The following is a 27,512-nucleotide window of genomic DNA, read 5'->3' on the forward strand; positions in this document are numbered from 1 at the left end:
GGACCTCTGGGGACTGCAGTTCCAACGAGTGAGTATCCCCAGGGCCCCTAGTTGTCAGCCTTTCCTGAACAGCAGGGCAGAACTCTGGGCCACACAGCTTCCCGGTCACCAACAGCAGAGTATCTGAGTGTCAGGGACTCTGGTCTTCCAGCTTCTGGGTTTCCAGTTGATACTCGAGAATCCAGATCTTCTGCCTGAGCTGACCCAGTTTTTTCTGCGGTGATTTGAATCAGATCCTATAGGTTCATCTATTAGAATGCTTAGTCCCCCGTTGATGGAACGTTTGGGAAAGATTAGGAGGTGTGGCCTTGTTGGGGGAGGTGGGTTGCTGGGGGTGGCTTTGAGATTTTGAAGGTGTAGCCTGGCAATGAGTGGTAGCTCATGCCTTTATTCCAGCACTAGGGAGGCAGAGGCAGTTGGATCTCTGAGTTCGAGGCCAGCCTGGTCTACAGAATGGGCTCTAGGTCAGCCAGGGCTACACAGAGAAACCCTGTCTCAGAAAAACAAACAAACAAACAAACAAACAAACAAACAAACAAACAAGAAAGAGACTTCAAAAGCCTCCCCGACCCCCAGTATCTCTCTCTGCCTCATGCTTGCAGATCTTGATGTAGCTCTCAGCTACCGCTCCAGCCACAGGCCGGAAGTTCTTCCACCAGACTTCACTTGATGCACACAATCTTCCCACGTCCTCCCAACAAGCCTCAGTGCTGTTGTAATCCAGAAGACCTTTGGGGACTCCCGCTTTAACCAGCCACCCTTTGGTGTCCAAGGGTAGAACCACCTGTACACTTGGTCAGTGGTGACCCTACCAGACAGGGACTCCCCAGAGTGAGGAGCAGCCGTCACTTTCAGACAGGGAGAGAGGAGAAGGGAGGGACTCTTTTATCTTACGGGGCTCCCAACCATGAGACCCAGAAACAGCACCCTCACCCCAAATTCAGGATTCTAAGGTCAGGGATTCTATCTCTACCATTAAAGTCAAACTGATCAGGGGGTAAATTTTACTCCATCACTGTATCGGAAGCCCCTAAGGGGTTCATCAGACCAACCCCAAGACGAGATCTCATTTCGAAGCCCAGGCTGGGCTCTGGCTCTTAAGAAGCAAGATCTATCTCCCCTCGCAGACCAAAGGCAAGAGTGTGAAGCAGGTTGAGAACAACCAGTCAGACACACTGATTATAACACGAAATTTTATTTTTGGTGCACACAGCCTTACTGACCTGGCTCTTTTCAGTGCCGGGGTCCACCCAGGACTCATCCCGGAGCTGGAGCAGAGGTCAAGGAAAGTCACCGGTGGGCCAAAGCCTGGCTACCCCTTTCTGCGCTCATCCTTGCTGTGGGGCTTCCATTCTCATCCAGAATCCTCCGTCCTGACTCCTCTGGACCTCAAGCTCACAGGCATAAGCCATGCAGATGCTGCCACCATCGCAGACCCTGGCCTCTGCCCCCGGGTGCAAGGGAGAGGAATGGACTCCAGTCGGGGATGCAGGGCGATGCAGCAGCTGGTCCCGGGTGGGTGCAGGCCCCCTTGGCGCCCATTCTGCTCTTCAGAGGCTGAACTTGTGTTTGCTAAGCATGTTTGTGCTAGAATCGTGAACCTGCAAGCCAAGGGGTCCTTTTGTCGTTCTGCTTACCTTGAGGGGACAGACTGCCTCTTCCTCCTCCTGTCTCAACAGCTGCCCCATCTGAGTAATTCTAGCATGGGTAGAACCCACACTCAGAACTGGGGAGCTCAGGCATTCCCAAGACTCCATTCCACTCCAGTCCTGTGAGCTAAGAGGCGCGCGCGCACACGCACACGCACGCACACACACACACAGCTTATATGCACCCTAGATGGATTGAAAGGGGACCTTTTTCCAATGTGGGACTGTTTCCAAGGAAGAGCCGAGCTGGCAAAAGCCACTCTAAGATAAGTCTGTAGGTGCTGGGGGCGGGCGGGGGGGGGGGGTGGCTCCTAGGGTGGAGCCTGATGGGAGGGAGCTTGGCCTCTCTGAGAAGAAAATGACTAGACTCGACCGAACGGGGTGGTGCCCTCTGAAATGAGTGGGGATCTTAGAGGGTCGGCAGGAAAGGAAGGACATCTTGGCCGTAGTACCTGTGGGGGCTATGGTGTGTTTGTGGGGGAAGGGGGGGGCGGTGTTGATTAGGTAGGGAAGGGAATGCGTACCTTTTCCCTGCTGACCAGTGCAGAGATCAAGTCTTGCTGGGTGGCCACCTCACGCATATCTAAGGAGGACCCGCTCTGTAAGGACAGGGCTTTGGAGGCGTGCCTGTGTAACAGCTCCTTTTCCTGCTCCTGGTTGTAAAGGATGGAGCGCACCTCCTCCACGATCCTGGGGCAGAAGAGACATTGTGCTCCTTGGCCAAGCCCTTCCATCTCCCCCCTGGTGTGCACCCTCCCCTTCCCTTCTTCCCTCACTGCTTCTGAAGCATCCCTAAGGGAGACCCAGGCCACGCAGGGCCCTCCTGGGAGAAAGGCACGACCCGAAAGTCAGGACACCAGCTCCTGAGCTGGGAAGCATGAACTGTGGGCGAGTTCCTTAGAAAATGGGCTCAACGAGGCCAGGGCCCGCTCTGCCTCCCCAGCACCCTCCCCTACGTGTTGAGCTCCTCCCGGATCTCTTTGTACTCCGTCAGGTTCTCCTGTATTGCCTCAAGCACCAGGCAGAAATTATCGAAGGTCTTTTCTGTGAGGTTGCACAGGGGACCCCCAACCAGCGGTTCCTGGGGGAGGCCAGAAATCTCCTTGCGGGCCTCCATACAGTGCACCAGTGGCAGGTCGTCAGCCCAGTCCTCTTCATCTTTGCCTGTCTGGGGACATTAGATGGAGAGGGATAGACAGCTCAGGGTCATGTGACTTTAGAAAGGATGACTCTCTTAGGACATGCCCCTTTTAACCGTATTTGGTATTATAACATTTTATGTTATCTTATCTGAGCATACTAGGGATGGAACCGAGGGCCTCCAGCCACCTAGGCAAGCACTCTAACACCGGTCCTCAGCTCCAGTCAATCTTAGCTTCCCTACCTTGCTGTATGATAACTCCATCAAGTGTATACGTAAGGCCCTCTCAGATCCCTTTAGAAATTCTCACCCCAGCAAGCCTTTAAAGCCCCTCCCTACTCTGAAGTAATGATGGTCTTAGCCTTCTGGCCTTTTCAAAGTACTCCACTTTCTCCTCCACCTTTTGCAAGTTCTACCAAGTAAATACTGGGTAGCCAACATTAAGTTCTTTTTTCTTTTCTTTCTTTTTCTTTTTTCTTTCTTTTTTTTTTTTTTTTTTTTTTTTTTTTTGGTTTTTCGAGACAGCTTTGCGCCTTTCCTGGAACTCACTTGGTAGCCCAGGCTGGCCTCGAGATCACAGAGATCCGCCTGCCTCTGCCTCCCGAGTGCTGGGATTAAAGGCATGGGCCACCACTGCCCTGCTTCTTTTTCTTTGTTTTGTTTTGTTTTGCTTCTCAGGACAAGATTTCTCTGTAGCCTGGCTTGAATTCATTTTGAAGACCAAGCTGACCTCAAACTAAGAGATCCACCTGCCTCTGCAGGGATCAAAGGTGTGTACCACCACATCCAGCCAGTATTTATTTTTATTTTACATGTATGTGTTGTCTGCATGTGTGTAAATAAGCGCACCATATAAGTAAGGGCACCATGTACATGCGATGCCTGTGGAGACCAGAAGGTGGCTATGGATCCCCTGGAACTGGAGTTACAGACAGTTGTGAGTGGCCATGTGGATTCTGGGAATTGAACCCAAGTCCTCTGCAAGAGCAGTAAGTACTCTGTTTTTTTTTTAAGATTTATTTATTTATTTGTTTATGTATGTATGTATGTATGTATGTATTTATTTATTTATTTATTTATTTATTTATTTATTTATTTATTTATTTATTGTGTATATAGTATTCTGCCTGCATGCCAAAAGAGGGCACCAGATCTCATTACAGATGGTTGGGAGCCACCATGTGGTTGCTGGAATTGAACTCGGGACCTCTGGAAGAGCAGCCAGTGCTCTTAACCACTGAGCCAGCCCTCCAGTTCATTTATTGAGCACTTACTTACAAGCACTCATCAGACCCTATACGATTCTCATGAGAGTCTTGGCAAGCTGGTACTATTATCATTCCCATCATAGAGAAGAACTTGAGGATGCCTTGGGTAAATGCCCTGATGACATCCCATTGCTCAGCTTTGAATTATTATGGCACATCTAGGGATCCATACCCAGCCCCTGGGAGCTTCAGTCACTGAGTGGACATTACAGATATGAAGGCCTTGCCTCCAGGTTTTGGAGCTGGCTTTGTATGTGTGTGTGCAAACACACACACACACACACACACACACACACACACACACACACACACACACACACGCGCACACACACACACGTCACTCATGCCCACGCTCTCCTCCTCGCACTCCCTGTGCCCCCCCGCCTCCCACGCACCTCACTAAACGTTATCTGACGCTGCTGCCCCTGCTCCCCAATCTTCATCATCTGTTCCAGATTTGTGGTCACCACGACGACAAACAAGTTGAGGCCGATGAACGCGCCGATGGTGATGAAGATAGCGAAGTAGATGGCGCCTCCGACTTCCATCGCGATCTCCCTGTCCTCCATCCTGGGGACGGCAGTCGGGAGCGCCATCATTTCCTTGGCCCTTTACGCCTCGGTTTCCTCCTCTTCCTCTTCTTTCTTTCTTTCTTTCTTTCTTTCTTTCTTTCTTTCTTTCTTTCTTTCTTTCTTTCTTTCTTTCTTTCTTTCTTTTTTTTGTTTGTTTCTCAAGACAGGGTTTCTCTGTATAGTTTTGGTGCCTGTCCTGGATCTCACTCTGTAGCCCAGGCTGGCCTCGAACTCACAGAGATCCACCTGGCTCTGCCTCCTGAGTGCTGGGATTAAAGGTGTGGGCCACCACCACCCAGCCCACATCTGTAATCTCAGCACTTAGGAGACTAAGGCAGGAAGATCACTTCAAGCCTGAGGCCAACAGTGGAATAGTTTGTCTAATGTCACAGAGCCAGTGCAGAGGAAAGTACTTAAAAAACCCCGGAGCTTCACTGTGCAGTCCACGTAGCCCAGGCTGGCCTCAAACAGAGATCCGCCAGCCTCTGCCTCCCCAGTGCTGGGATTAAAGGCGTGCACTACGATGCCCGCTTTTTTTCCTTTTCCTTTTTTTTTTTTTTTTTTTTTAAGACTGGTTCTCAAGTTAGCCCAGGCTGGCCTCCAACTGTGTAGTGTAGGTGAATGGCACCAGTGTTGGTTTCTGTAGTTCTGGGGATTGAACCCAGGCTAGGCAAACACTCTACCTACTGAGCTCCATCCCCAGGTGCCTTCCTTCACCCCCCCCCCATTTTCTCTTCTTTGAAACAGGGTCTTATTACAGCCCAAGTTGGCTATAATTGACTTGGACTCCTGATTCTCCTGCCTCTGCTTCCTGAATGCTGAGGTGTCCACTACCCGGGACTACAGAACCCCTTTGCCTACTTGGCTTCTACTTCACAAAGGGAAGTGGGATGGAATGAGGTTGGACTTGAACCTCCAAGAAGCAAAGACTAGAACACAAAAATGCCCTTGGGGAGCAGGTCTGAGAATGAGTGCATTGAAACCCAAACTTCCCAGGACTCTAGGAGGTGTGTGGTGCTCTCCTGCAAGCTGGAGGCCGCCTCAGAACCTCAGGCCCAACCTCAGACCTGTTCCCTGGCCCAAGGTCGAGCCACACAGCTCTGTAGATAGCAGAAGTCTCCATGAACAGGGTCAGGCGGCCCTGTGAATGCGTGAGGCTTCTATGGGAACAGGGTTCGAGTCCCACAAAGCCAAAGGCCCTGCCCCATGATTTCCTTGTGTATTCACTTCCTGTGCGGCCAGTTTCATCAAAGTCCCAGGAGCCCCTCTCATAGTTTTCCTCACCTCCAGGAACTCCAGTCCTGCCCTACCACAAGGAGATGACAAGAACCTACCACAAGCCCAAGAACCCATCTGTACTCACTGGAAGTCACTGTAGATGTCCAGCCATCCATCCTGGGTGATGCAGATGAAGAGGGTGTACAGGGCAACCCCCATGTTCTGGAAATGCTTGGGCACGAATGCACCAAAGAGTGTGACCCCAAACACAGAGAAGACCTGTCAAAGAGACCAAAACCCACCTCACTTCACCCAATGGCCTTGGAGCTGGACAAGACCTGCAAATTAATGCAAGTAAATGCTGCCAGGGACCCACAAGGATTCAGAGGCAAGCCCCTTGCCTCCCTGGGCATCCATCTCCACCCTCCAGGTTCTGTGTAGGGAAGGACACAGGCTGGGGCCTGGCAGGCACTGACCAGCATGAAGAAGAGGATGAGGGCCACAACGTTGGCCAAGTCCGGCACCGACTGCAGGATGACCCTGATGATCTTGGCTAGGGGCTCCACTGCCATGCACACATGTACCAGCCGAAGTGCCCTGTGGCAGAGCCTCTCAGAGGTGCCCCTTGACCCTTCCAAGACCTTTTCCTTCTTGTTGCCTCCCTCCCACCAACCTCCCCAAGGGGAAGAGCTGAGCCCCAGAGGGTACCGACTTCCCTTCTCACTCCTGGGATCCGAACAGATAACCCCCCTTTCCTTCGGAGCTCCCCACTCACCTGAGAGGGTAGGTGATGGCAACTATGTCAAGCTGCTTTATGAAGAACCCCATGAACAAGACAAAGACAATTGCGAAGTTGAGGATGTTCCAGCCGTCCTGAATGGGGAAGCAGCCCAAAAGGGTCTATCAAGCCCAGCCCATGGGAGCATCCCATCTGCCCTAACACAATGGGAGACTCAGTGTTCCTCTAAGAACAAAGCTAGCCAGCTGCCATCTCCTGGTTGTCCACCCCTGAGGTGCCACAAACACACACAATCACAGTCCTATGCCTATGAAAACAGCCATTCTCAGAGACTCACAGAGAACACACACACACACACACACACACACACACACACACACACACACACACACACAATAGCTCCTTAGCCAATGATGATCTGTGTAGTTAGGTGACTTCAAAACTCCTGGATGCTCCTGCCTTAATGTGAAGTGTGACATACACTATAATTAATAAAATTAAAGTAGCTAGGCCTGGTGGTACATGTCTTTAATTGCAGCACTCTGGAGACAGGGGCAATTAGATTTCTGTGAGTTTGAGGCTAGCCTGGTCTACAAAGGGAGTTGATACCCTGTCTCAAAAATAATAAATATATAAATACAAAAGAGGCTGAAAACAACGAACGTGCCCAGCAATGATAGACTGATAGAATGAACTATTGTACATTCATCATGTACTAATATAGAAAGATTACCAGGATCCCATAAGTACCAACTAAGCGCAAAGCATTGTTTGTGGTAGGCTACCGTCAGGAAAGGGAGCACTAAAAATACATGCCTATTTGCCTAGGATTTAAAACAACAGCTGAGAGGATAAACGGGCTCTGAGAAGATTACCTAAGAGGTGAACGGAGGCAAGACAGGCTGAGGGACTGGATCGGATCCAGGACTGCGTGGCTTTCTACAGAGTTTTGTCAATGTGTGACTGAAGTAATGTTCAAAAAGAAAGCCATATTTTAATGGAAGATGCTCTTAAATTTGGGAGGCAATCCAACAGACTCAAGCCTTCCTCACATTTTAGAGTCTGGGCCACAACACCGCACACACAGGGAGACACAAGTCTGCCTCTCTGTGGAATCAAGGCCTGTAACCCCAGCCACTTAGGAGACGAAGGTGCAGGTTGGGGGTGTCACAAGTTCAAGGCTTGTCTGGGCTACAGTGTAAGCTCAGGGCCATCCTGGAAAACTTAGTGGGGCCTTGTCTCAAAGTAAGAAGAGGGTCAGGGAGTGGGTGAGTAAGCAAGCCTAGTGTGGTGGTCTGAATGAGAACGGCCCTCATAGGCTAATCTATTTGAATGCTTGGTCTCCAGGGAGTGGGACTGTTGGGAAGGACTAGGAGGTGTGGTCTTCTTGGAGTGAACATGGCCTTGTTAGAGAAGGCTGTGCTGCCAGTGTCTCTCTCTCTCTCTTCCTGCTCCCTGTGGATCCTTGTGGATCAGGATGTAAAGCTCTCAGCTGCTGCTCCAGCTCCATGCCTTCCTGCCTGCAACCATGATGATCATGGACTAACCCTCTGAAACTGTAACAAGCCCCCAGTAAGTGGTCTCTTTATACGAGTTGTCTTGGTCATGGTTTCTCCTCAGGGCAGTATGACAGTGACTGAAGGACCTGGTAAGTTTGAGACCCTTGGTTCACTAGGAGTCAAAGCAAAAGGCCTAGCCAAGCTGGACTACACATCCACCCAGTATTAAGCTCCTGCTGTATGCCGTATCTTGACCTGTTTTCTGAGGATACAAGGTTTTGCCACGCTGGGCTCATAGACTCTTTAACTCTGCCAGAGAGAGTTTCTAGAACCCAAGAAGGAAAGCCAGAGTAGCAGAAGCCTAGCCTGGGAGAGACCTCCCAAAAAGAAGACATCCCAAGGAGCCAGTTCATCATTTTAAAGTGAGGGAAGAGGGAAAATCAGAAGGGAAACATGAAAATTACACAAAACTCAAATTGCATTGTCCAGACGTGAGGCATTTTGTCTTCTGGGGATGGTGTCCCACTATCTAGCCCAGGTAGGCCTTGAACTCCTGACCCTTCTCCCTCAGCCTCCAGACGACTGGAATTATAAGTGTGCATTACTGTGCTTGGTGCAAGTGAACTCTTACTGGACTAGAGCTGATCTTAGTCCAGTTCACTGAGAGGCTGAGCCAGGGATATCGTTAGAGCTCAGGAGTGTGGGGTGAGCCTGGGAAACATAGTAAGACCTTCAGACAAACACCTCATCGACACACCTGGGGGGAAGCTATGCTGGGACACAGCCCCTCCCGTCCATCTGCGTTCTGGCTGTGCTGTGTGCGGCCTGACAGAGGTCAATTGTTGCAACAGGGACTAGAGCCTATAAAGCTTAAAATACAATTCACTGAGCTAGGCAGGGGTGGGGCACACCTTTGATCCAGCACTTGGGAGGCAGAGGCAGGTGGATCTCTGTGAGTTCAAGGCCAGCCTGCTCTACAGAACTAATTTCCAGGACAGGCAGGACTACACAGAGAAACCCTGTCTCAAAAAACCAAACCAAACAAACACATCCCCTACCATAAAACAAAACAAATTACTGCATTATAGAAAAAGTTCATGGAGTCCTGATCCAGAATCATGTAAATTAAGACAGATACTCTCAATTCCTTGATTCCATCTCTGAGATACAGAAACCTGGGTTTGTGTAAATAGAGAGAGCTTGGGAGGCAGGAGCAGGGGTCCAGACACATGGACGGGGCACTTCCTGGACGGGGCACTTCCTGAACGACGTATATTCTGCCCTATTCCAGACATACCTGTAACCTCCCCATCCCCTCACACTGATACACTCTCTCTCCATATAAAACCTTTATTTTGCTAGGCAAAGACTTGATGTACTGCAGACACCAGGGTGAGGGGGATGAGGGGACAGTAATGACAGGAATTCCCGGGACCTTACCTTCCAGAAAACGCAGAAGCCATTGATCCAGCCGAGGAGAACCTCACACATAAGAATCGTCAGCACAATGTCGTCTATGATTGAGAAGAACTCATAGTGTTTCTATGTGGAAGACAGAGAAAAAGAGGGAGGCAGAGACATCCGTGAGCAGGGTCTGCGCCAGGCTGGAGAGAGGCGGGGTGCGGGTGAGGGTACCCCGGCTACTCTTCCTCCTTAGCATCTCCATGGTTTCCTTTAGGGGACACTTTTTGCACATATGCCAGGTAGTGCTAAGACCCTTCACATACGGTGTCAAGCGACTGTCAACACTGTTTTCAAAAGTAGTTTTCTGTTCTGTCACATCTCACAGATGGGGAATTAGGAACCTGGATGCACATGACTGGCCTTCACCCCAGCCTCTAGAGTAGGCTATTTGGGAAAGGGAGGTGAGGAAGAGCTAAACAAACTCTGGCACTGGGGAAAAAAAAAAACAAAAAACAAAAAACAGGCATGCCCTCTGTCAGGAGCTGCAGGACCCCAGACCCTAGGGAACTTCTCTGCTACTCTGGTCCCAACTACCCCTGTGGCTGCAGCATCCCAAGTTGTCTGGGTCAGGTCGGAGGTGCCCTCCCTCTGTAGATCCAGGACGTGTACCTTGGGTGCATCAATAGGTGGATGGGTAATTAGGGTCTGTCCAAAACCAAATCCACTTCTGACCAACCTCCACCTTGTTTTCTCAGCGTCCTCATAGCTGTGACCCACTCCCCATCACCCCCAGTCCATGGAGTCCACCCCAGCACACCAGTCACCTTGCCTCTTTCTGTACTCCAGCAGCCAGCAGAGTCCCTGTCCTCATGTGGGCCTCCTGCTACCCACACTCACTTCTGCCCACCTCCGGGCTTCTCAAGTCTGATCTTTACAGTCACAAACTCCACACTAGGGTTCCAGGCTTGGCTTTACTTTCCTCTTCTACTATATTTTTTGAGACAATCTCATGTAGCCCAGGTGGGCCTCAACTATGTAGCCAAAGATGTCCTTGAATTTCTGATTTACCAACTGAACTACATTCTTAACCCAGCATTTTCAATTGAGACCCATAATAAAAGCTTGTTTTTTCTTTTGTTCTTTTTTTTTTTTTTTTTTTTTTTGGTTTTTCGAGACAGGGTATCTCTGTGTAGTTTTAGTGCCTGTCCTGGATCTTACTCTGTAGACCAGGCTGGCCTTGAACTCACAGAGATCTGCCTGCCTCTGCCTCCCGAGTGCTGGGATTAAAGATGTGTGTACCATCACCTGGCTAGCACCTGCAGTCTGTTATATCTATCGACTCCTCTTGAGCCCTCCCCATATGGACTTCCTAGCCCCTCAAATGTCCTGTACCAACTTCTGCACTCTTCTCTAAACTTTTTTCTCCTGGGTCTCCATGTCCCAGCCATAGCACCAACCCCGACACTGTTGCTCATGGCACAAACTCAACTTCCTGCAGTCTCTGTCTACACGCATAAAAGGAGGCTATGTAGTAACAGAAGGTGGCACATAGCAAAGGCCCACTAAATATTAACGAGCAATGTAAATCATCAGAAAAGTCCATGGGGTTGGGGACACAGGCTCGTGGTATAACGCTAGCCCAGCATGTGCAAGGCCCTGGGCTCAATCCAAGGACCATGGGGAGGAAGCAGAAGAACCCAGGGATGTGACTCAGTGGCTCTTCTCACATACTTCCATTGTCCTGGTCGAGATCACATGTCTTTCACCTGGACATCTTTCACCCATTTTGACCCATCTTCTCTCAGTCTTGGCCCTCTTCATTGCCTTGTTGTCCACACTGTGCCTTTTTATAGGATACTTTTCTGGGGACTGGAGAGATAACTCAGCAGTCAAGAGCCCTGGCTGCTCTTCCAGAGGACCTGGGTTCAATTCCCAGCACCCACATGGCAGCTCACAACTGTCTGGAACTCCAGTTCCAGGGGATCTGACACCCTCACACAGACATGAATGCAGGCAAAACACTGATTCACAGTAAAAAAAAAAAAAATCTTTTCTTTTAAAAATATGTATGTTGTGTGTGTTAGTTTGTCTGTATGTGTAGCACACACATGCAGATGCCCTTGGAGGCCAAAAGAGAGCGTCAGATCCCTGGAACTTATGTTACAGGCAATTGTAAGCTGCCTAATGTAGGTTCTGGAAACTAAACTCCTGTCTTCTGCAAGAGTAGCAAATACTCTTAACCACTGAGCCATCTCTCCAGACCCCACCCAGTGCATTTTCTAAAATGCACATGGTAATTTCACTTCAATGCTGTTTTAAATCCTTTCCTGCTTTTTCAATGGCGTAGGATACAAACTAGCTCCCTTGACATAAAGATCGTATGTGATCTGGCCACTGACCACCTTTCTGAACTCATCCATCACCACCTGCATGGACATGCTGAATTTAAACAACACACACACACACACACACACACACACACACACACACACACACACACACACCTCATAAGAAATAAAACTGACAGGTGCGGTGACTCACACCTGGATTCCCAGCACTTAGGTCTTAAATCTTAGGAGGAAGCTGCAGGCTTTCAAATTTGTCCTCAGCTATATGTATAGTGAGTTATAAGACATTTGGGGCTATATGGAGCCCTGTCTAAAAAAACAAACAAATGAAAAAGCAAATTAAACCTCATCAGGCATGGTGGCATATACCTGTAATCCTAGTACTCAGAAGCTTGAGGCAGGAGGGTCATAAGTTTGAGACCAAGCTGGGCCTCGTAGTGAGATCCTGTCTCAAACTAACTAACTAGATAACAAACAACCAAATAATAAATAAAACCTAAAACAAAACAAGAAATCTATCAAGTGTGGTGCACACCCGCAATCTACATACTTACAGGGTTAGGGCTGGACTGTCATGAGTTGGGGGCCAGCCAGGGCTACATGGCAAGTTTGAGGCAAACCTGGGCTCTCCAGCTGGATACACACATGAAGAATTCTCTCACTGTTTCTTCTTTTCTCCTCCTCCTCTTTTTCTTTGCCCCCTTCCTCTCCCTCTCTCCCTCTCTCTCGCTCTCCCTTTCTATCTCTCCCTCTTCCTCCCCCCCTCTTCCTTTCTTTCTTACACAGGTATCATAAAGTCTACTCTGGCTTCAGACTTACTATGTAACCTAAGCTGGCCTTGTCCTGAAGACACTGCCCCACCCCCGACCCCCGTTTCAGATCCCTGAATGCTGGGAGCCTCTGTGTAAACCACCTCAGCAAACTCTAATGTTCTGTTCCTTTCTTTTTCCTTTTAAAAAACCTCTGTATGTATGATGTGTGTGAGTGTGCAAGTGAGTGCCTGTGTGCTTGTGTGTATGTGTGTGCACACCTGTCTCAGTGTGTGTATGTTGATCAGAGAACACCCTTAAGAGTATTGGTCTAGCTGGGTGGTGGTGGTGGTGGCGGCGGCGGCGGCGGCGGCGGCGGCGGCGGCGGCAGCGGCGGCAGCGGCGGCCTTTAATCCCAACACTTGAGAGGCAGAGGCAGGATCTCTGTGAGTTTGAGGGCAGCCTGGTCTATAGAGTGAGTTCCAGGATAGCCAGTGCTACACAGAGAAACCCTGTCTTGAAAAAAACCAAGGGGGGAAATTAAAAGAGTATTGGTTTTCTCCATCCACCTTGAGGCAAGGTCTCTCTTGCTGTTTGCTACCATGGTGAGTACTCCAGGCTAGCTAGCCTGAGAGCTTGGGGGCGGGGGAAGTCTGCTGTCCCTACTTCCAATGTCGACACAGGAGGACTAGGATCACAGACCTACACCAAACCATGGCATCCAGCTTTTATTCGGGTTCTGGAGATCCATACTCAGGTCACCAAGCCCAGGTCCTTTGGAAGAGTAACAAGCACTCTTAGCCACTGAGGCATCTCTCCAGCCCAAGAAGTCTTTCTTGACAAGCAGATCCTATGCAAGGTCAATGGAAACAGACTTTTTTTTTTTTAATTTACTTATTTGAACATAATCTCACTATCTAGCCTGCCTAGCCTGGAACTTGCTACACAGACAAGGCTGGCCTCTAGTTCACAGAGATCCAGCTGCCTCTACCTCTTCCTCCCTAGCATTGGGATTAAAGGTTTGCTATACCAGGCCCATCTGGTGACCAGACTTTTGAAGAACATCCGAATCCAATCATACACAGACAAGGAGCCAAGGACCTGAGAAGGAAGCTCCTTGTCCCAGGTCAGAGCGAGGAGAGGGAGAGATCAGGCCAGCATCCCACCTGACCAAGGTAAGAGTTGGTACGAATAGCGATGGTGATGGCGTTGATCACCAGCAGCAAGGCCAGCAGCAGCTGGAAGGCGGGATGTCGGAGCAAGTGCTTGACACACAGTGTAGTGATGTACTCCTGCACGTCCCAGGCATCCTGGAAGGGGACGGAGACCTCCCTTCAGCAGGTGTCACCACGGGTGGCCTCCACCTGGACTCTTGACTCCCTATTCCCTGTGAATGGGGGGGACGGGACACCCGGGGGACTGTCCTAGAGGGTGATGCTGTTGCCTGAGTTCATGAAATGCTGGTTTCCATGAAGGAGTCACAACAAATGATCATGAAGAGAGGGTCACTACTGGGGACCGTGGGGGCCATGGGGCTCTGCTGGTGAGTGGCTATCACCATATAGGGCTTCCTATGAGAAGCCGCCTCAGCGGGCATTAGCTCCTCGAGAAGGTCCTCAGGGAGGACATTTAAAGGGTAGAGAGCTGCAGGAGGGAACTACGGGGTGGAGGTCACCTCAGTCTCGACTCGGCCCGTCCCTCCCTCCCTCTTTGCCTTACCTTCTTATCCACGACGTCCCTGCGGTTGATGAGCACCTGTTCCTCATGCCGACCCATGCCTTCATAGGTGTTTTTCTACAGGGGACAGGCGCAGGCCTTCAGCGTGACCACGGCCCCTGCCCAACCCAGGATGCCAGCTTAGTGACAGCGCCAGTCAGGGGCTCCCTACCATAGTGCCCGAGGGTTTCACACTGTCGGTTTCTGCATCCACTATTTCTGGTTGTCAGGCATCTTAGCTCTGATCCTTTTTCCTCAGAGCTTTGCTGCAGGCCGTCTCCCTTCCCCTTGTGGTGAGATCACAGAGGCAGCTGTTACCGCGCCCTTCTGTGTTCCACCAAGACGTTCCAACCTGATTAAAAAAAAAAAAAAAAAAAAAAAAAAGAGCGGGGGAACCAGGTCCTCAGCCACCAGCTTCAGGATGGGGTCAGAGGTTAGAGGCTGGCGGGAATAGGTCTGGACCCCCACGGCATCTGAATATAGCAAACCGAGGTCCCCTTTCTGCATCCAGGTACTAGAGGAGAGGCTGAGTGAAGGGGAAGAGATGCCCGGGATCCCTTGCCTCCAGCTACCCAGCCGGCCCTTCCAGAAAGGTAAGTTTTCTTATCTACTAAGTGAGTGTGCCTCCCTGGGGCTAGGATAGGGGAGCGGCTCTGACCTCCCAGGACTAAGGCAAAAGGATGCGTGACCACAGAGCCCAGCGCCCTGGCACAGGAGCCTCGAGTGTAGACCGCAGGGTGATGAGCTACGCAGGGAGCTTGTCACCCACCCTGTGACAGAAGGCATTCACTCTAGCCGGACAGCAATTCACCCCTGTGTGTGTTGTGGGGAGGGGATGTCTGCAAGGGCGCTGCAGATCCCCAGTTCTAAAGCAAAGACACATGGGTTCATTTGGGAGAAATCAACTTTATTTGGTGGAAAAGCATCTCTCATGTAAAATAAACAGTCATCCAGATCTGCTCTGAGAAACCTTTTTGAAGGACCCAGGGAGGCAGGTGTGTCCGGATCTGAGGATGGGTTAGGGGATTTCTACGTCACAGGGAGGGGGGCTGCTCTCCTTCCACTCTGGGGGACACATGAGCAGAAACTGTGGAAGCCCTGGATAGTGGGATCAGGTAAAGCCGAGGACTAGCTCTACTTCCAGCCTAACACAGACCCCCTGGGCATGCTGTCTTAGACATGACAGAGGCTGGAGATGAAGTCCTCCTCAGGATCAGAGGTCAGGAGCCAGGCACTACCAGCCAGGGTCAGAGGTCAGGAGGTTGGAGGCTGTTCTCTGGGGTCAAGGGAAAAAGCTGGGAGGGTTCCTCGGGGTCAGAGGTCAGGGGCTGTGGGGACTGACCCCTGGAGTCAGAGGTTGGGGCTGGGGAGCTGTTCTGGGCCCGCATCCCTCCACGGGTGCTCAGGACCTCCGCGTACAGCTCCTGGTTCTGTTCTTTCCACCGACGGAACTTTGCTCCCGTGAGCTCAGGGTCACCCAGCACTTCTTCCAAGGCCTGCAGTTCCTGAAGCTTTGCCTGAGGCGAGAGCAGGGGGCAAACCTCTCTGGTCACCCAAGGAAGGATAGAACCCAGCACTAACTTTAAGTCCTGTGCCCAGCACCAGGGTACCCTGGCCCAAGAGCCTGGGTGAGTAGCTGGTCTCTGCACACAGAACCTTCTAGAACTTGGCTCAGGCACAGTTGAGCCTTGAATAGAGTATAGAGCCCAACACTGGGCTCCAGAATCAGAGAGCCAGGGCTTAGAGCCTTGTCTACAGTCTGGATCTCACAGTAGAGCTCACAGTCACCAGGGCCTGAGCCCACAGCCTCGTCCAGTCTTGCCCAGGCCCGTCGCTGCCAGCTCACCTTGAGTGTGCTCTGCAGTGCCCGCACCCGGTGCACGCGCTCATTGAGATGAGGGTCACGGTTGCGCCGCATGAAAGATCTCCGCCACTGCTCGTGGGTCAGGGGCTGTGGCTGCCCCAGGAGGGACACGCCCCCCTGCCTCAGCTCCTGCACCATCCCCTCCAGGACCCTGTCACTGCTGTCTGTGAGAGCAGGATGCGGGATGAGAACACATGAACACAGTCAGGTCATCTCCGCAGCCCGGGGACCCCCGCTCCCGGGGTAGCACCTGCTGAGGAGCCGAAGGACGTCCTTGGACTCTGCAAGGGTGAAGCCGTGGGGGGGGTGTCACTCCGGGTTGGAGCCGGGCCAGGCTGTGTCAAAGCAGAAGGAGAGAGAGGATTAGTCTGAACCCCCCCACATCCTGCTCGGCAGCCCCTACCTCCGAATTGGACGTGACTGTACTCACTGAAGCTGAGCGGGACCCAGCCTCCTCGTCCGGGTCTTCCGCTTCTGTCTCACTGTAGCAATCTAGAGTGAGGAGTTGGAGAACCATGGAGCGGCTTTGGAGAGGCCAGGGAACTGGAGCTCTGGCGCCCAGCCTGGGAAAGGCAGGAGCTCAGGGATGTCTGGACCCCTGCTCTGACTCGGTGATACACTCACCTTCCTTTCTGGCAGAGGGCGCCTGACCCGGAGTCTGGTACTTGGAAATGCAGGTAACGAGATGACGGACCCACCTGCAGAGGAGCATGTGGGCTGTGGGATTCCATTCACCGCAGCCTGTTTACGTCTGCGCTTTTCACCCTTTACCTACATCTTCTAGTCCCGTCCCGTCCCCCCCCCCCCCCCCGAATGTTTTTGTGTGTGCTGGAGTCTGAGTGCAAGTGCTCCACACTGAGCCATACCCTCTGTTCTCGTTCCTGTTTTCTTGAGACAGCATCTCACTATTCGGCTCTCGTTGGCCTGAAACTCACTATGTAGCCCAGGCTGGCCCTCAGACTTGCAATCCTCCTGCCTTAGCCTCCTAAGGTTAGAATTAGAGAGGTGAACCACCATGTCCCAGACCCACAGATCTGATCCTCAAAGAGCAAATTAGGTAGGAATCCTCCTTTACCCATTCTGCAGATGATGAAACTGAGGCTTTCTGAGGGCTGGGTTTCAGTCTGGTCTCCTGAGCCCAGCTTGTTTTTTTTTTTTTTTTTTTTTTTTTTTTTTTTTTTGTGTGTGTGTGTGTACATTGGTGTTTTGCCTGCATGTATGTCTGTGTGAGGATGTCCGATCTTAGAGTTACAGTTGTGAGCAGCCATGTGGGTGCTGGGAATTGAACCAGGGTCCTTTGGAAGAACAGCCAATGCTCTTAACCCTGAGCCATCTCTCCAGCCCCTGAGCCCAGCTCTTAAGCATGTGGAGGCTGGGGACTCCATGGGAGTGGGGAAGAGGAAGCGGCACTCACATGCTCAGATCAGTCAGGGTCTCAGCAGCAAAGACAAAGGGCTTGTACACGTCATGGGTCAGCTGGAACACACTGCCAGCGGGCAGAAAGAAGTCGCAGTCTCCTCTGGGCATGCCCATCCAGAACCCAGAGAGAGGCTGGATCAGGAATCCCAGCCACCTGCCCCATGTCCACCCCACCCCCACCCTTCCTCTCCCTTTTCCCCCCCACCCCATGCCATTCCAAGACTTAACTATTTTTTCTTCTGGTCATGTCCGCTCTCCAGGCTGTAGTTGGAGATATTGATGAGTCCTTCGGCCTTTTCATCCTGGGGGATCACAGTACAAGGGTCAGCATGGGACCTCCAGGTCAGCACGGAGCCCTAGGTCAGACAGCCAGCTCCCTAGGTAACTCTCTGGGTTTCTGGAACTCAGGGCAGAAGGTGTGGCCAAGAGGCCCCTCTGAGCAGGAACAGGAGAGCAAAGGTTCCAGAACAGCCAAAGGGAGCAGCTTGCTTAGACAGGCCCTCTCCCAGGAACTGCTTCCTGTCCCAAAGCATTTTTCCCTTCCTGGTTTTCCTTTTCCCTAACAAACATCCAAACACAGCTTTCCAAAGAAGCTTCTAGACTCCTTGGACTAGATCAGACACCTCTGCTGGGCTCCCACACATCGCCTGGAAGTTCCTTCATCCTAGCACACTGTCCTTAAGGATGTATTCAGCTCTTTCCCCCACGGGCCTCTAAGTTACAAGAGGGGCAGGACTCTCCAAATCTTTCCTGTTCCCCCAGGGCTTTAGAGCTCAGGGATGGGTCCAGCAGGCACCTTGGATATCTACTGAGTGAATAAGGGATTGAGTGGCCATCACCAGTGATAGACTATCAGAAGAGAAGAGAGAGAGTAAAAACGATTGCCCTACACTTAAAAAAAGTTTGCATTTATACATTTAGTGTATGTGTGTGTGTGTATATGTGTGTGTGAGTGTGTATGTATATATGTGTGTGTGTATGTGTGTGTATGTGTGTATGTGTGTGTATGTGTGTGTGTAAGTGTGTGTGTGTGTGTGTGTGTGTGTATGCCCACCCACACGTGCCACAAGACACATGGAGATCAGAGGACAACTTGCCAGACCATGTGGGTTACGGGTCCAGACCATGTGGGTTACGGGTCCAGACCATGGGGGTTACGGGTCCAGACCATGTGGGTTACGGGTCCAGACCATGGGGGTTACGGGTCCAGACCATGGGGGTTATGGGTCCAGACCATGTGGGTTATGGGTCCAGACCATGTGGGTTATGGGTCCAGACCATGTGGGTTATGGGTCCAGACCATGGGGGTTATGGGTCCAGACCATGTGGGTTATGGGTCCAGACCATGGGGGTTATGGGTCCAGACCATGGGGGTTATGGGTCCAGACCATGGGGGTTATGGGTCCAGACCATGGGGGTTACGGGTCCAGACCATGTGGGTTATGGGTCTAGACCATGGGGGTTATGGGTCCAGACCATGGGGGTTATGGGTCCAGACCATGGGGGTTATGGGTCCAGACCATGGTGTTATGGGTATCACACTCAGGTCCTCAGGCTTGGTGTCAAGCACCTTACCCACTGAGCCATCTCTCACTGGCCCTTTTTTCTGAGACAGGAGTCTCACTGTGTTATTTGGGCTGGCCTGGAACTTGCTATGTAGCTAGACTGATGCATGTTTGTGCACCACATGTGTGCCTGGCACCCACAAAAGTCAAAAGCAGGCATCAGATCCCCTAGAACTGGAGTTACAGACGGTTGGGAGCTACCATCTGGGGGCTGGAAACTAACACCGGTCCTCTCCAAGACTAACCACTGAGCCATCTTTCTAGCCCCCCATAACCTTTTTTTTACACATTGTAAGAACTCATTTCTCTACCAAGAGCCACTCACACCTTACAAATGGAAATCCTGGGGCCTAGGAAAGTATGGGGCTCTCCTGTGTAAAACAGAGGTAAGAATGGTGGCCTTAGGTCCACACGTTACCTATGCAAGTGTTTATGGGGTCTCACCTGGGGTTGGCGGTACCAGTATAGGGTATGTCCCTTCAGCACAAACCAGCAGCGCCGCCAGCGTGGACCCATAAAGCCGCCGGGTACCTTGCGTAGTAGAAGCCATCCATCACAGTCCGGCAGGCCCAGCTCCCGGCAGGACACCCGCCGGCGGCTCAGCCTCGTGGCCACACCTGCCCCAACACAGCAGACCATGTTGACATGCGGCCAGCAAGCATCCTTCCCGGAGTCCATCTGCCCCCAGGGGGATCCCCAGTAGGAACTGTCTGAACTCATCCTGCGGGCTCACAATATCACAAATGCCCTCAGGTGGAGTGACTTTAAAGAAGCTGGGCATATAGCTTAGTGGTAGAGTGCACAGCACACACACACACACACACACACACACACACACACACACACACACCAGGAGATAAAACTGATGACCAGAGGGTACTTTCTCACAGTCTCAGAGCTAACAAGAGGCCTTGGTGAGAAGCGAGGGTCCATGGTTCCAGAAAAGACTGTTGTGTAGGAAGCATGTGTGTGCACTGAGGGGTCCTGCCCAGCCCTGTGAAGATTTCTGAGACCCCGCCCAGTCAGGGATGCTCATACCTTTTGATTTCTTCCGACCAAGGACGGGACTCTGAAAAGACCATGAAGAGCTTAGAGAAGGGTCCAGATCCAGGGCCCACGCCCCTCCTTGCTGAGTCCTTGAGTTTACCTTGTCAAGGTTTCCTGAAGTCTCCAGAGGCTCTGCTGTTTTTTCTGGAAGTGTGCCTGGGGCCTCAGGGGGAGTGGGCCGGGGCTTAGCGTCAAGGGAGGTAGAGTCTGTTAGGCAGGGAGGAGAGAGGGAAAATCCATGAGCTCAGGCCCCGGCCTGTGGGTAGGACGTCAGCATGGAGAGGTTGGTGGGCACTCAGATGCCTTGTCCAGAGCATGTGCCGCCTGCTGGGGCTGTGAGACTACCTGTCCAGGTGGGGCCGGGTCCAGGACTCCCATCTGCAGACAGGTGGAAGGTAAAAAGAGCTTCGGCTGGAACCCTGCGGAGACCAAGGGGACGTGCGATGAGCCCATGGTCCCCCTTCAAGACATACCCAGAAGCCGGGTTTAGTGGCACACTCCTTTAATCTCAGCACTTGGGAGGCAGAGGCAGGAGGATCTCTGTGAGTTTGAGGCCAGCCTGGTGTACAGAGTGAGTTCCAGGACAGGCTCCAAAACAACACAGAGAAACCCTGTCTCAAAAACCAAAACCAAAACCAACCAACCAAAAAGGCACCTAGCAGACAGAGCTTGCTTACCTGGGAGACAGTGGGGTCAGAGGCGGTGATTGGCTTAGCAGGTGAGGGGAATCCTGGGGTGTCTGGAAAACAACCAGAAACAAAGTGATAGCGCTAACCACAGGAGTATGAAAGCAGGTGTGGTGGTGGTGGGGGGACCTGCGCGCGGGGGGGGGGGGGGGGCGCGGGGACAGGTACCTGTGACGGGGTCTTGGGCACTGGAATCTTCTTCAGCACTAGGCTGATACTTGCTGGCTCCCTCAGCAGCTCCCTCACCACATTCTTGTGGGGCCAGCCCACCTGGGGGACAAGGACACTGAGTGGGAGGTTCTCAAACTGCCCTGCAATTCTTCTCTGTCAGAGCTCCCTGCCAGGTCTCCACCTTCAGGGGGCCTCCAGGAGCCCCTTTAACTGAGCTCTGTGGGAGGTCGGGCTAGCACCCAACTGAGATCCCGCCCACCAGCAGTCACCCTGAGACCTTCCTGTGTTGGCTCATGTCATTCGAGGCAGTTCCCATAGGCCTGGTCTTCACAGGGTGCAAAACCCTCGGGTGACTTTCCTGCTTCTCCCAAGTCTCCTCAGCACTCAGCACCCTCACCTCCACCTTGCCCCTCCCCGGCACTCACCACCACCTGCTCATTGATCTGGACGATCTCATCTCCTGGCAGGATCTGGGAGCCGGGGGAAGCCTAGTGTGAAGAATGGGGCCCAGAGAATGAGGCTTTCCTGGCATGACTGGCAGGTGAGAACGCCTTCAGGGTAGACGGGGTGGCGGGAGCGGTGAGAGGCTCTTACCTGGACACCTACTCGGGACACGAAGTGCAGGCAGTTGCTGGTGGTGTGAATTTCTAGACTCTGTGGAGACAGGAGCTAAGTCAAGTAAGAGGGGTTGAGCAGAGCCAGTGGGCAGGACCTCACACCGGGTACCAGGACTCTAAGGTAGGCAGGATGGGAGCAGAGCCAGTGGGCAGGACCTCACACCGGGTACCAGGACTCTAAGGTAGGCAGGATGGGAGCAGAGCCTCAAGACGGCATTGTCCTAACTGCTGTGTAGCTTTGGACTTGTTGCCACCACACACACACACACACACACACACACACACACACTCACACACATATACACTCACACACACACACACACACACTCACACACTCACACCACCACCACCACCACCCATAAGGCCATAGGGAAGCTGTGTCACTGATTTCTGAGGTAGCAGAGTCTCAGAAATTTCCTGAGGGGAGACAGGGGATGACATGGGGTTGGGGGGCAGGGGGAGCAACTCTGCTTCTCTCTTCTCTCTCTGTGTGTCTCTCTCTCTGTCTCTCTCTCTCTTTCCAGACAGGGTTTCTCTGTGTAGTTTTGGTACCTGTCCTGGGTCTCGCTCTGTAGACCAGGCTGGCCTCGAACTCACAGAGGTCTGCCTGGCTCTGCCTCCTGAGTGCTGGGATTAAAGGCGTGTGCCACCACTGCCCGGCAACTCTGGTTCTTTTAACTGGTCAAGTTTAAAGCATAAGTGTTCCCTCTCATCTCTATTAATCCCTGTCAGGCCTGGAATGCGTCACTCAGGCCCCTCTGGCTCTGGAAAGGTGCCCAGCAATGGTGAGACTCTAGGTAGGTCCTCTGGGACTCCAATTAAGCATCGGTACACAACAGACTTAGTAATACAAGAGGCTGGGACTCCCGGACCATGTTTCAGGGTTCAGGCAAGGCTGCCGGGGGTCTGCAGGAGGAGGTGAGGGGTCAGAGCTCACCGAAGGGTCGTCCAGCTGCACCTGCTCCAACAGAGCCCTCTGCTCCAGCAGCTCCTCTGGGGTGCAGCTCAGGATGTTGTGGCAGATCCCGGCCACATGGCTGCACTGGGGGAACGCGGCAGGTTGTCTGGATGAGTCTGATTCCATACCCTGTGCCTCCCCACCCAGCCCTGAGACTCACAATCCTCAGGGTGCTGCTTTCCTTCTCTGCTTCTGGACAGTCCTGAAAGCAGAGAGCACAGGGGGCCCCTTTTAGAAAGGGGTGGGGGCCACTTTCCCCTGAGGATGCGGGGTGGGGCTGAGAAGGTCCCCTGATGGCCCTCCCTTGCTTTCTCTACACGGGTCTCCTTGCCAGAACTATAATGGTCTCAGTGTTTCAACTCCAAGGTTTCATTCCTCTCCCATGACACCTGACTCAACCATTACCACACATGTCTCTCCTGCCACCCTTCCCAAACGCCACCCGAGCTGCTGCCAGGGACACCCCATGACCCACCCCATTGCCTCGTAGCCCAGACCCAGGGGCAGGGCTTCTCCTATTCTTGTTCTCTCCTCCCCCAGCTCTCACCCCCCGCCCCAATCTTGGTCTGATTCACAGGTTATAAAAAGCTCTGGGGCCTGGCCTGGCCTGGCCCCTGTCCTCCTACCTCCTGCAAGACCTGGCCCAGCTCGCCGCACAACACGCCAATCTCTTGGCAGGCAGAAAAGTCATTTAACTGGGAGAAGAGGTACCTGGCAGGAAGGACAATTAAGACACTGTGTTGGTTATAATTCCTCACCTGAGAATTGGAGACAAATTCCTACTGTGGTGGGTTCTGCTCGGCACAGGACTATTTGTCCCGAATGTGCCAGGTCCTATTGTAGGCACCGTGGAGACAACCATTAAACAGACAATGATCTGTAAGGGACACACAGGCAAGGTGTCCCTAAGGCGGTAACATCTGAGGCAGGCCACGAAGGACAGACAACTGCCAGTGAAGGGGAAACTCTCCATCCAATAGCTGTTGAGGGACTAGAGAGGTTGTTCATCGCTAAAGGTGCTTGCCCCCAAAGCTGACGGCCTGAGTTCCTGAGTTCAGTCCCCGGGACCCACAGTGGAAGGCGAGAACTGATTCTTACAATGGATGCTCTGACCTTCACACACACACACACACACACACACACACACACACACACACACACACACACGTCAAACAAGCCAACAAAAATTCAACTGTTGATAAAACCATCGAGATGACAAGCTCCAGGGTGGGGTGGGAAGCAAGGCGGCCCAGGGTCCCTGCACAGACAGACTCTTGGACTTGTCTGACAGATCTGATTAAGAGCCAAGTACTGTTTTTCAATCCCAGGCCCTAGAGGAGACCACGGATGAGATGAGTCACTAGTCACCCCATCCCTAGTACCTGTTGAGCCAGGAGAGGAGGGCATGGGCTTCCCGCACCAGCTCTACAGCAGCGGTGAGGACATCAGCAGGAGTCTCAGCACAGCTTCCCAGACGGCCTTGGACCAAGCTCTGAAAGGCCTGGGTCCTTTCCAGCAGCCCCTGAGCCAGGCTCTGCAGGTTTTCTGTCTGTAGCTTGGAGCCCTGCATCAGAAACGGGTCTATGACTGCCCCCTCGACAGCCAGCCCCCCTGGGCAAACCCCAAGGCTGGTGGATGCTACAACCAGTGTGGTGGATACAGCCGTGTGCCTGTGCTTACTCACCAGGGCCCGGAGCTGTTCCACCCCGTCTAGAATGAGCTCCTGGTGGCCCAAAGGCCACACAGTCAGAGCCTCGAGGCTTTGGGGACAGAGCTGCAGCAGGTACTTTCCAGGCAGCTTCCAGTCCTCAAAGGGATAGTCCTGCAGAGCATCATCAAGGCCTGGAGCAGGGGGGGGGGGGGGGAGGTGTCATTATTGTTCTAAGTTTTCATCACATCAGAGCCCTTCCTCCCCTCCTGCTTGTCTCTAATGACAACCCTGAGACCCGGGCTGGCTTCTGCTCATCTCACAGCTGATGCGGCTGAATTGAGAACCATATACAGCAGCCACTCCAGCAAGTGTGTCCAACCTACTGACATTGCCTTCTACCGAATTCATGCTCGAATACCTTGCAATCCAGTCACCAAAAAATAAAAGAGGCTAGCGAGATGCTTCAGTGGTTAAGAACAACACATACTGCTCTCTTGCAAAGGACCTAAGCTTATTTTCCCAGCACCCACATCCCATCCACCCGGAGTCAGGGAGACCTGAGCAGGAGCTAACACTTAAGATATCTACTAGTTCTGTGCTTAATCTCTTTACTTTTAAAACAGGAGAGATGGGCCCCGGGGGGTGGTGGCGCACGCCTTTAATCCCAGCTCTCAGGAGGCAGAGGCAGGCAGATCTCTGTGAGTTCAAGGCCAGCCTGGTCTACAATGCAAGTTCTAGGATGCCAGGGCTGCTACACAGAGAAACCCTGTCTCAAAAAAACAACAACAAACAAACAAACAAACAAACAAAAAACAAAACAAAAAACCAAAACAAAACACCAACAACAAAAAGCAGGAGAGGTGGCTCAGTGGTTAAGAGCACTTAGTGTTCTTGCAGAGGACCCAGGTTCGGTTCCCAGCACCCACATGGCAGCTCACAACCATCACTCATAAGCACATTCAAGGTACACACACATAAATGCAGGCAAAACACTCATCATAAATAAAAATTTAAAACTAAATAAAATAGCAACAATGAGAGCGCCTGCCTTGTAACCGCGTGTTTTAGATGATTGATGTGTACCAAACACGTGGTCTGTAGTCGGGCAGTAACAGCCATCACATTATCGCCAGGCTGTCTACCGTGACCTTACTTTGTGTGAGGCAATGTTTTAAGAACTTTACCCATAGTCAAGTGTGGTGGCACATGCCTTTAATCCCAGTACTTGGAATAAAGAAACAGGGGATCCCTGGGTTCGAGGCCAGCCTGGTCTACAGAGTGAGTACCAGGACAGCCAGGGCTACACAGAGAAACAAATCCTGTCTCAAAAGCAAACAAATAAAAAGAACTTTACCCATATTGGCACATTTGATCTTCACATTTCTAGAAGGTGGGGACTACACATCATCCCTGATACACAGGGATGATATCATCGGGAAAACTAATGGAGGGAGAGATAGTGACTTGTTCACACCCCACCAGGCCAGACTGTCACCGGAGAATGACGGAGAATGTGTGTGTCATTAGGTGTTCCTCATTCCTCCTATGGCATTGAGTCCTGACTGGGCGCTCATTAAGCCAGGGCTACTTGGACAACTTCCTTCCCACGTTGAATGTGTTGGGCTGCCTCCACCCTCCCAGGAGACACCCACATGGAGCCACACACGCCAGTGACATTTTGTCCATGTCATGCTAGAGAAACTCAGACCTGTGGTCACAGACCTGGTGAGTGGTAGTGCTGGCCTGGGCCCCAGTCTGGGGGTGTGACTGCAGCTTTCTTGGGCTGCTCACACTGAAAAGGCCTCCAGCAAGCTCCAGCTGCCCCTGTGAAAGCAATGACTGGTCTCCTCACTCCCTGATGCAGCTGCAGAAGGCCCTCAATTCTCTGAGTCAGCCTGTGTTTATGTCTCTTGGTCGCCCGGTGAGTGATCCTCACACTCTGATGGAATCCCCAGGGTGGGGCTGTGTCACCCCTACAGAATGGCTGGGGTTTCTGCCTCTTCACTGCCGACCTCGGTTTGAGGAGAGGGGAATATGACACCAGGGCCGGCCCTATTCCAAGACTGAACAAATCACTTCCTGGCTCCCGGCCTGTTTGTACTTCCGAAAAATGGGCTTAATAAACAGCTCGCAGGGCCCTGGGGCACAGGGAAGATGTCGCAGATAAAAGGGGGCGTGGGCCACCAGGGCCACCCTGTTTTGCATATTACTGCACCTGCTGGTCGCCACCCTGGCGGCTTGAACATACAAAAATATGGGAAGACCCCTTCCTGCGTCTTAGGGCCTTTGGTGTCGCCTGGCCTATCTCTGCCAGCACTGTGCCTGTTCAGGGGCCCTTGTTACGCGGGTACGTGGCAGACGCTCTATAAATACCTGTTGACTAATAGACTCAGGTTCTTTCTCTTTTTCCCCTTTCCTACTTTCTGCCCAAGGGACACCACGCTATTCCCTTCGATCCCACCTCTGCCCCCGGCTCACCAACCTCTCAGCCAGGCTGCCACCTTCCCGGGGGTCCAGGCCTCCACGGGCTCCATGCTGAGCTCCGCCCGCAGCGTCCAGCCCCTGCAGGAATTTCCGCTCCCGGGCCGAGCCCGAGCCCGCCGGGCTGGGTCAGGGCGGGGCCGCCGCATACCTGGGCCCACGTGGCCACCCAGGTGAGGCCCCGCGACTGCCATTGGCCCACCGCCTGTCTTCCTCCTGCCCTGCCCCTTTGGCATCCTCGGACTTTGGCAGCTAGGCAGCCGGGCTCCAGGGCTGACGCCGCGGGGGTGTGACTCGGGCTGTCCGGAACTGACATGAGATTTGGCCCCAAACTGGCCTCACCAGGAGGATCCCTGTGAGTTTGACGTTAGCCGGGTCTACACAGACGAGTTCCAGGCTAGCCAGGGCTGTGTAGGGAGACTTTGTCTAAAACAACCACAAGACAATCAAACAAAAAACTAGTCCCATATCCCAGCCCGGGATTCTGACCTCAGCACCTAAAAACCAGAGTATCTGATGAGGGTTTGGCGCAGAACCAAAGCACATGGCTAGCCCACCACCCCTCACCCTGGGGTCCCCATGATAGCTCATTATTGCCATCTGGAATTGCTGACCTAACTCCCGGTGCTCAGTTCTAGGGCATAATAGTCCCTGTTTCATGGGACATTTGTATCTGAGCAAATGGCTTTGAATATTTAGAACATCGGGTCATGGTGTCTCTTGCTTGTAATCTCAGGACTCTAGATGCTG

At 52.4% G+C, this 27,512-nt stretch overlaps 2 protein-coding genes and 1 long non-coding RNA gene across 5 annotated transcripts; 1 reads left to right on the plus strand and 2 right to left on the minus strand.

Moving 5' to 3' along the window:
* Positions 1–1,179: 1,179 nt before the first annotated feature.
* Catsper4 (cation channel sperm associated 4) lies at positions 1,180–14,623 on the minus strand. Its single transcript, XM_015994421.3, has 11 exons — positions 14,476–14,623; positions 14,307–14,381; positions 13,754–13,897; positions 9,527–9,628; positions 6,624–6,721; positions 6,325–6,445; positions 5,994–6,127; positions 4,454–4,628; positions 2,606–2,817; positions 2,174–2,339; positions 1,180–1,601 (listed from the first exon to the last, which is right to left on the minus strand). The coding sequence occupies exons 1-11, from the start codon at positions 14,476–14,478 to the stop codon at positions 1,551–1,553; spliced, it is 1,281 nt and encodes a 426-aa protein (XP_015849907.2). The 5' UTR covers positions 14,479–14,623; the 3' UTR covers positions 1,180–1,550.
* A 61-nt stretch (positions 14,624–14,684) lies between these two features.
* Positions 14,685–18,690, plus strand: LOC121827407 (uncharacterized). Of its 2 annotated transcripts, XR_013049384.1 has the most exons (4): positions 14,685–14,736; positions 14,815–16,844; positions 17,847–17,928; positions 18,349–18,690. It is a non-coding gene; the product is annotated as an uncharacterized LOC121827407 (long non-coding RNA). The 2 variants fall into 2 exon arrangements; XR_013049383.1 differs by having other exon boundaries at positions 17,847–18,690.
* On the minus strand, positions 15,190–26,943 carry Cnksr1 (connector enhancer of kinase suppressor of Ras 1). Of its 2 annotated transcripts, XM_006975697.4 has the most exons (21): positions 26,764–26,931; positions 24,315–24,472; positions 24,013–24,194; positions 23,257–23,341; positions 22,791–22,832; positions 22,610–22,714; positions 21,650–21,709; positions 21,481–21,543; positions 21,053–21,154; positions 20,876–20,937; positions 20,544–20,617; positions 20,299–20,405; positions 20,190–20,220; positions 19,596–19,768; positions 17,815–17,888; positions 17,582–17,653; positions 16,792–16,865; positions 16,598–16,659; positions 16,418–16,502; positions 16,150–16,331; positions 15,190–15,820 (listed from the first exon to the last, which is right to left on the minus strand). In XM_006975697.4, the coding sequence occupies exons 1-21, from the start codon at positions 26,909–26,911 to the stop codon at positions 15,551–15,553; spliced, it is 2,211 nt and encodes a 736-aa protein (XP_006975759.4). In that variant the 5' UTR covers positions 26,912–26,931; the 3' UTR covers positions 15,190–15,550. The 2 variants fall into 2 exon arrangements, with proteins under 2 accessions (XP_006975759.4, XP_076421489.1); XM_076565374.1 differs by lacking the exon at positions 15,190–15,820 and having other exon boundaries at positions 16,156–16,327; positions 26,764–26,943.
* Between the last annotated feature and the right edge of the window lie 569 nt (positions 26,944–27,512).

This window comes from Peromyscus maniculatus, chromosome 2 (genome assembly GCF_049852395.1).
Source record: "Peromyscus maniculatus bairdii isolate BWxNUB_F1_BW_parent chromosome 2, HU_Pman_BW_mat_3.1, whole genome shotgun sequence".
NCBI classification, from domain to species: domain Eukaryota; kingdom Metazoa; phylum Chordata; class Mammalia; order Rodentia; family Cricetidae; genus Peromyscus; species Peromyscus maniculatus.

Excerpts from the sequence above, each read along its gene's own strand:
- Cnksr1 (XM_006975697.4), bottom strand. The coding sequence starts at position 26,911 with ATGCGGCGGCCCCGCCCTGACCCAGCCCGGCGGGCTCGGGCTCGGCCC. Across the intron at positions 20,221-20,298 it reads CTTCAGGAAACCTTGACAAG|AGTCCCGTCCTTGGTCGGAA; the intron begins GTAAACTCAAGG and ends TGGTCTTTTCAG. Across the intron at positions 16,503-16,597 it reads CTGGGTCCCGCTCAGCTTCA|CCTGGCCCGGCTCCAACCCG; the intron begins GTGAGTACAGTC and ends GCTTTGACACAG.
- Catsper4 (XM_015994421.3), bottom strand. Across the intron at positions 6,128-6,324 it reads TCATCCTCTTCTTCATGCTG|GTCTTCTCTGTGTTTGGGGT; the intron begins GTCAGTGCCTGC and ends TCTCTTTGACAG. Across the intron at positions 4,629-5,993 it reads GACATCTACAGTGACTTCCA|GATGGAGGACAGGGAGATCG; the intron begins GTGAGTACAGAT and ends TGCCGTCCCCAG.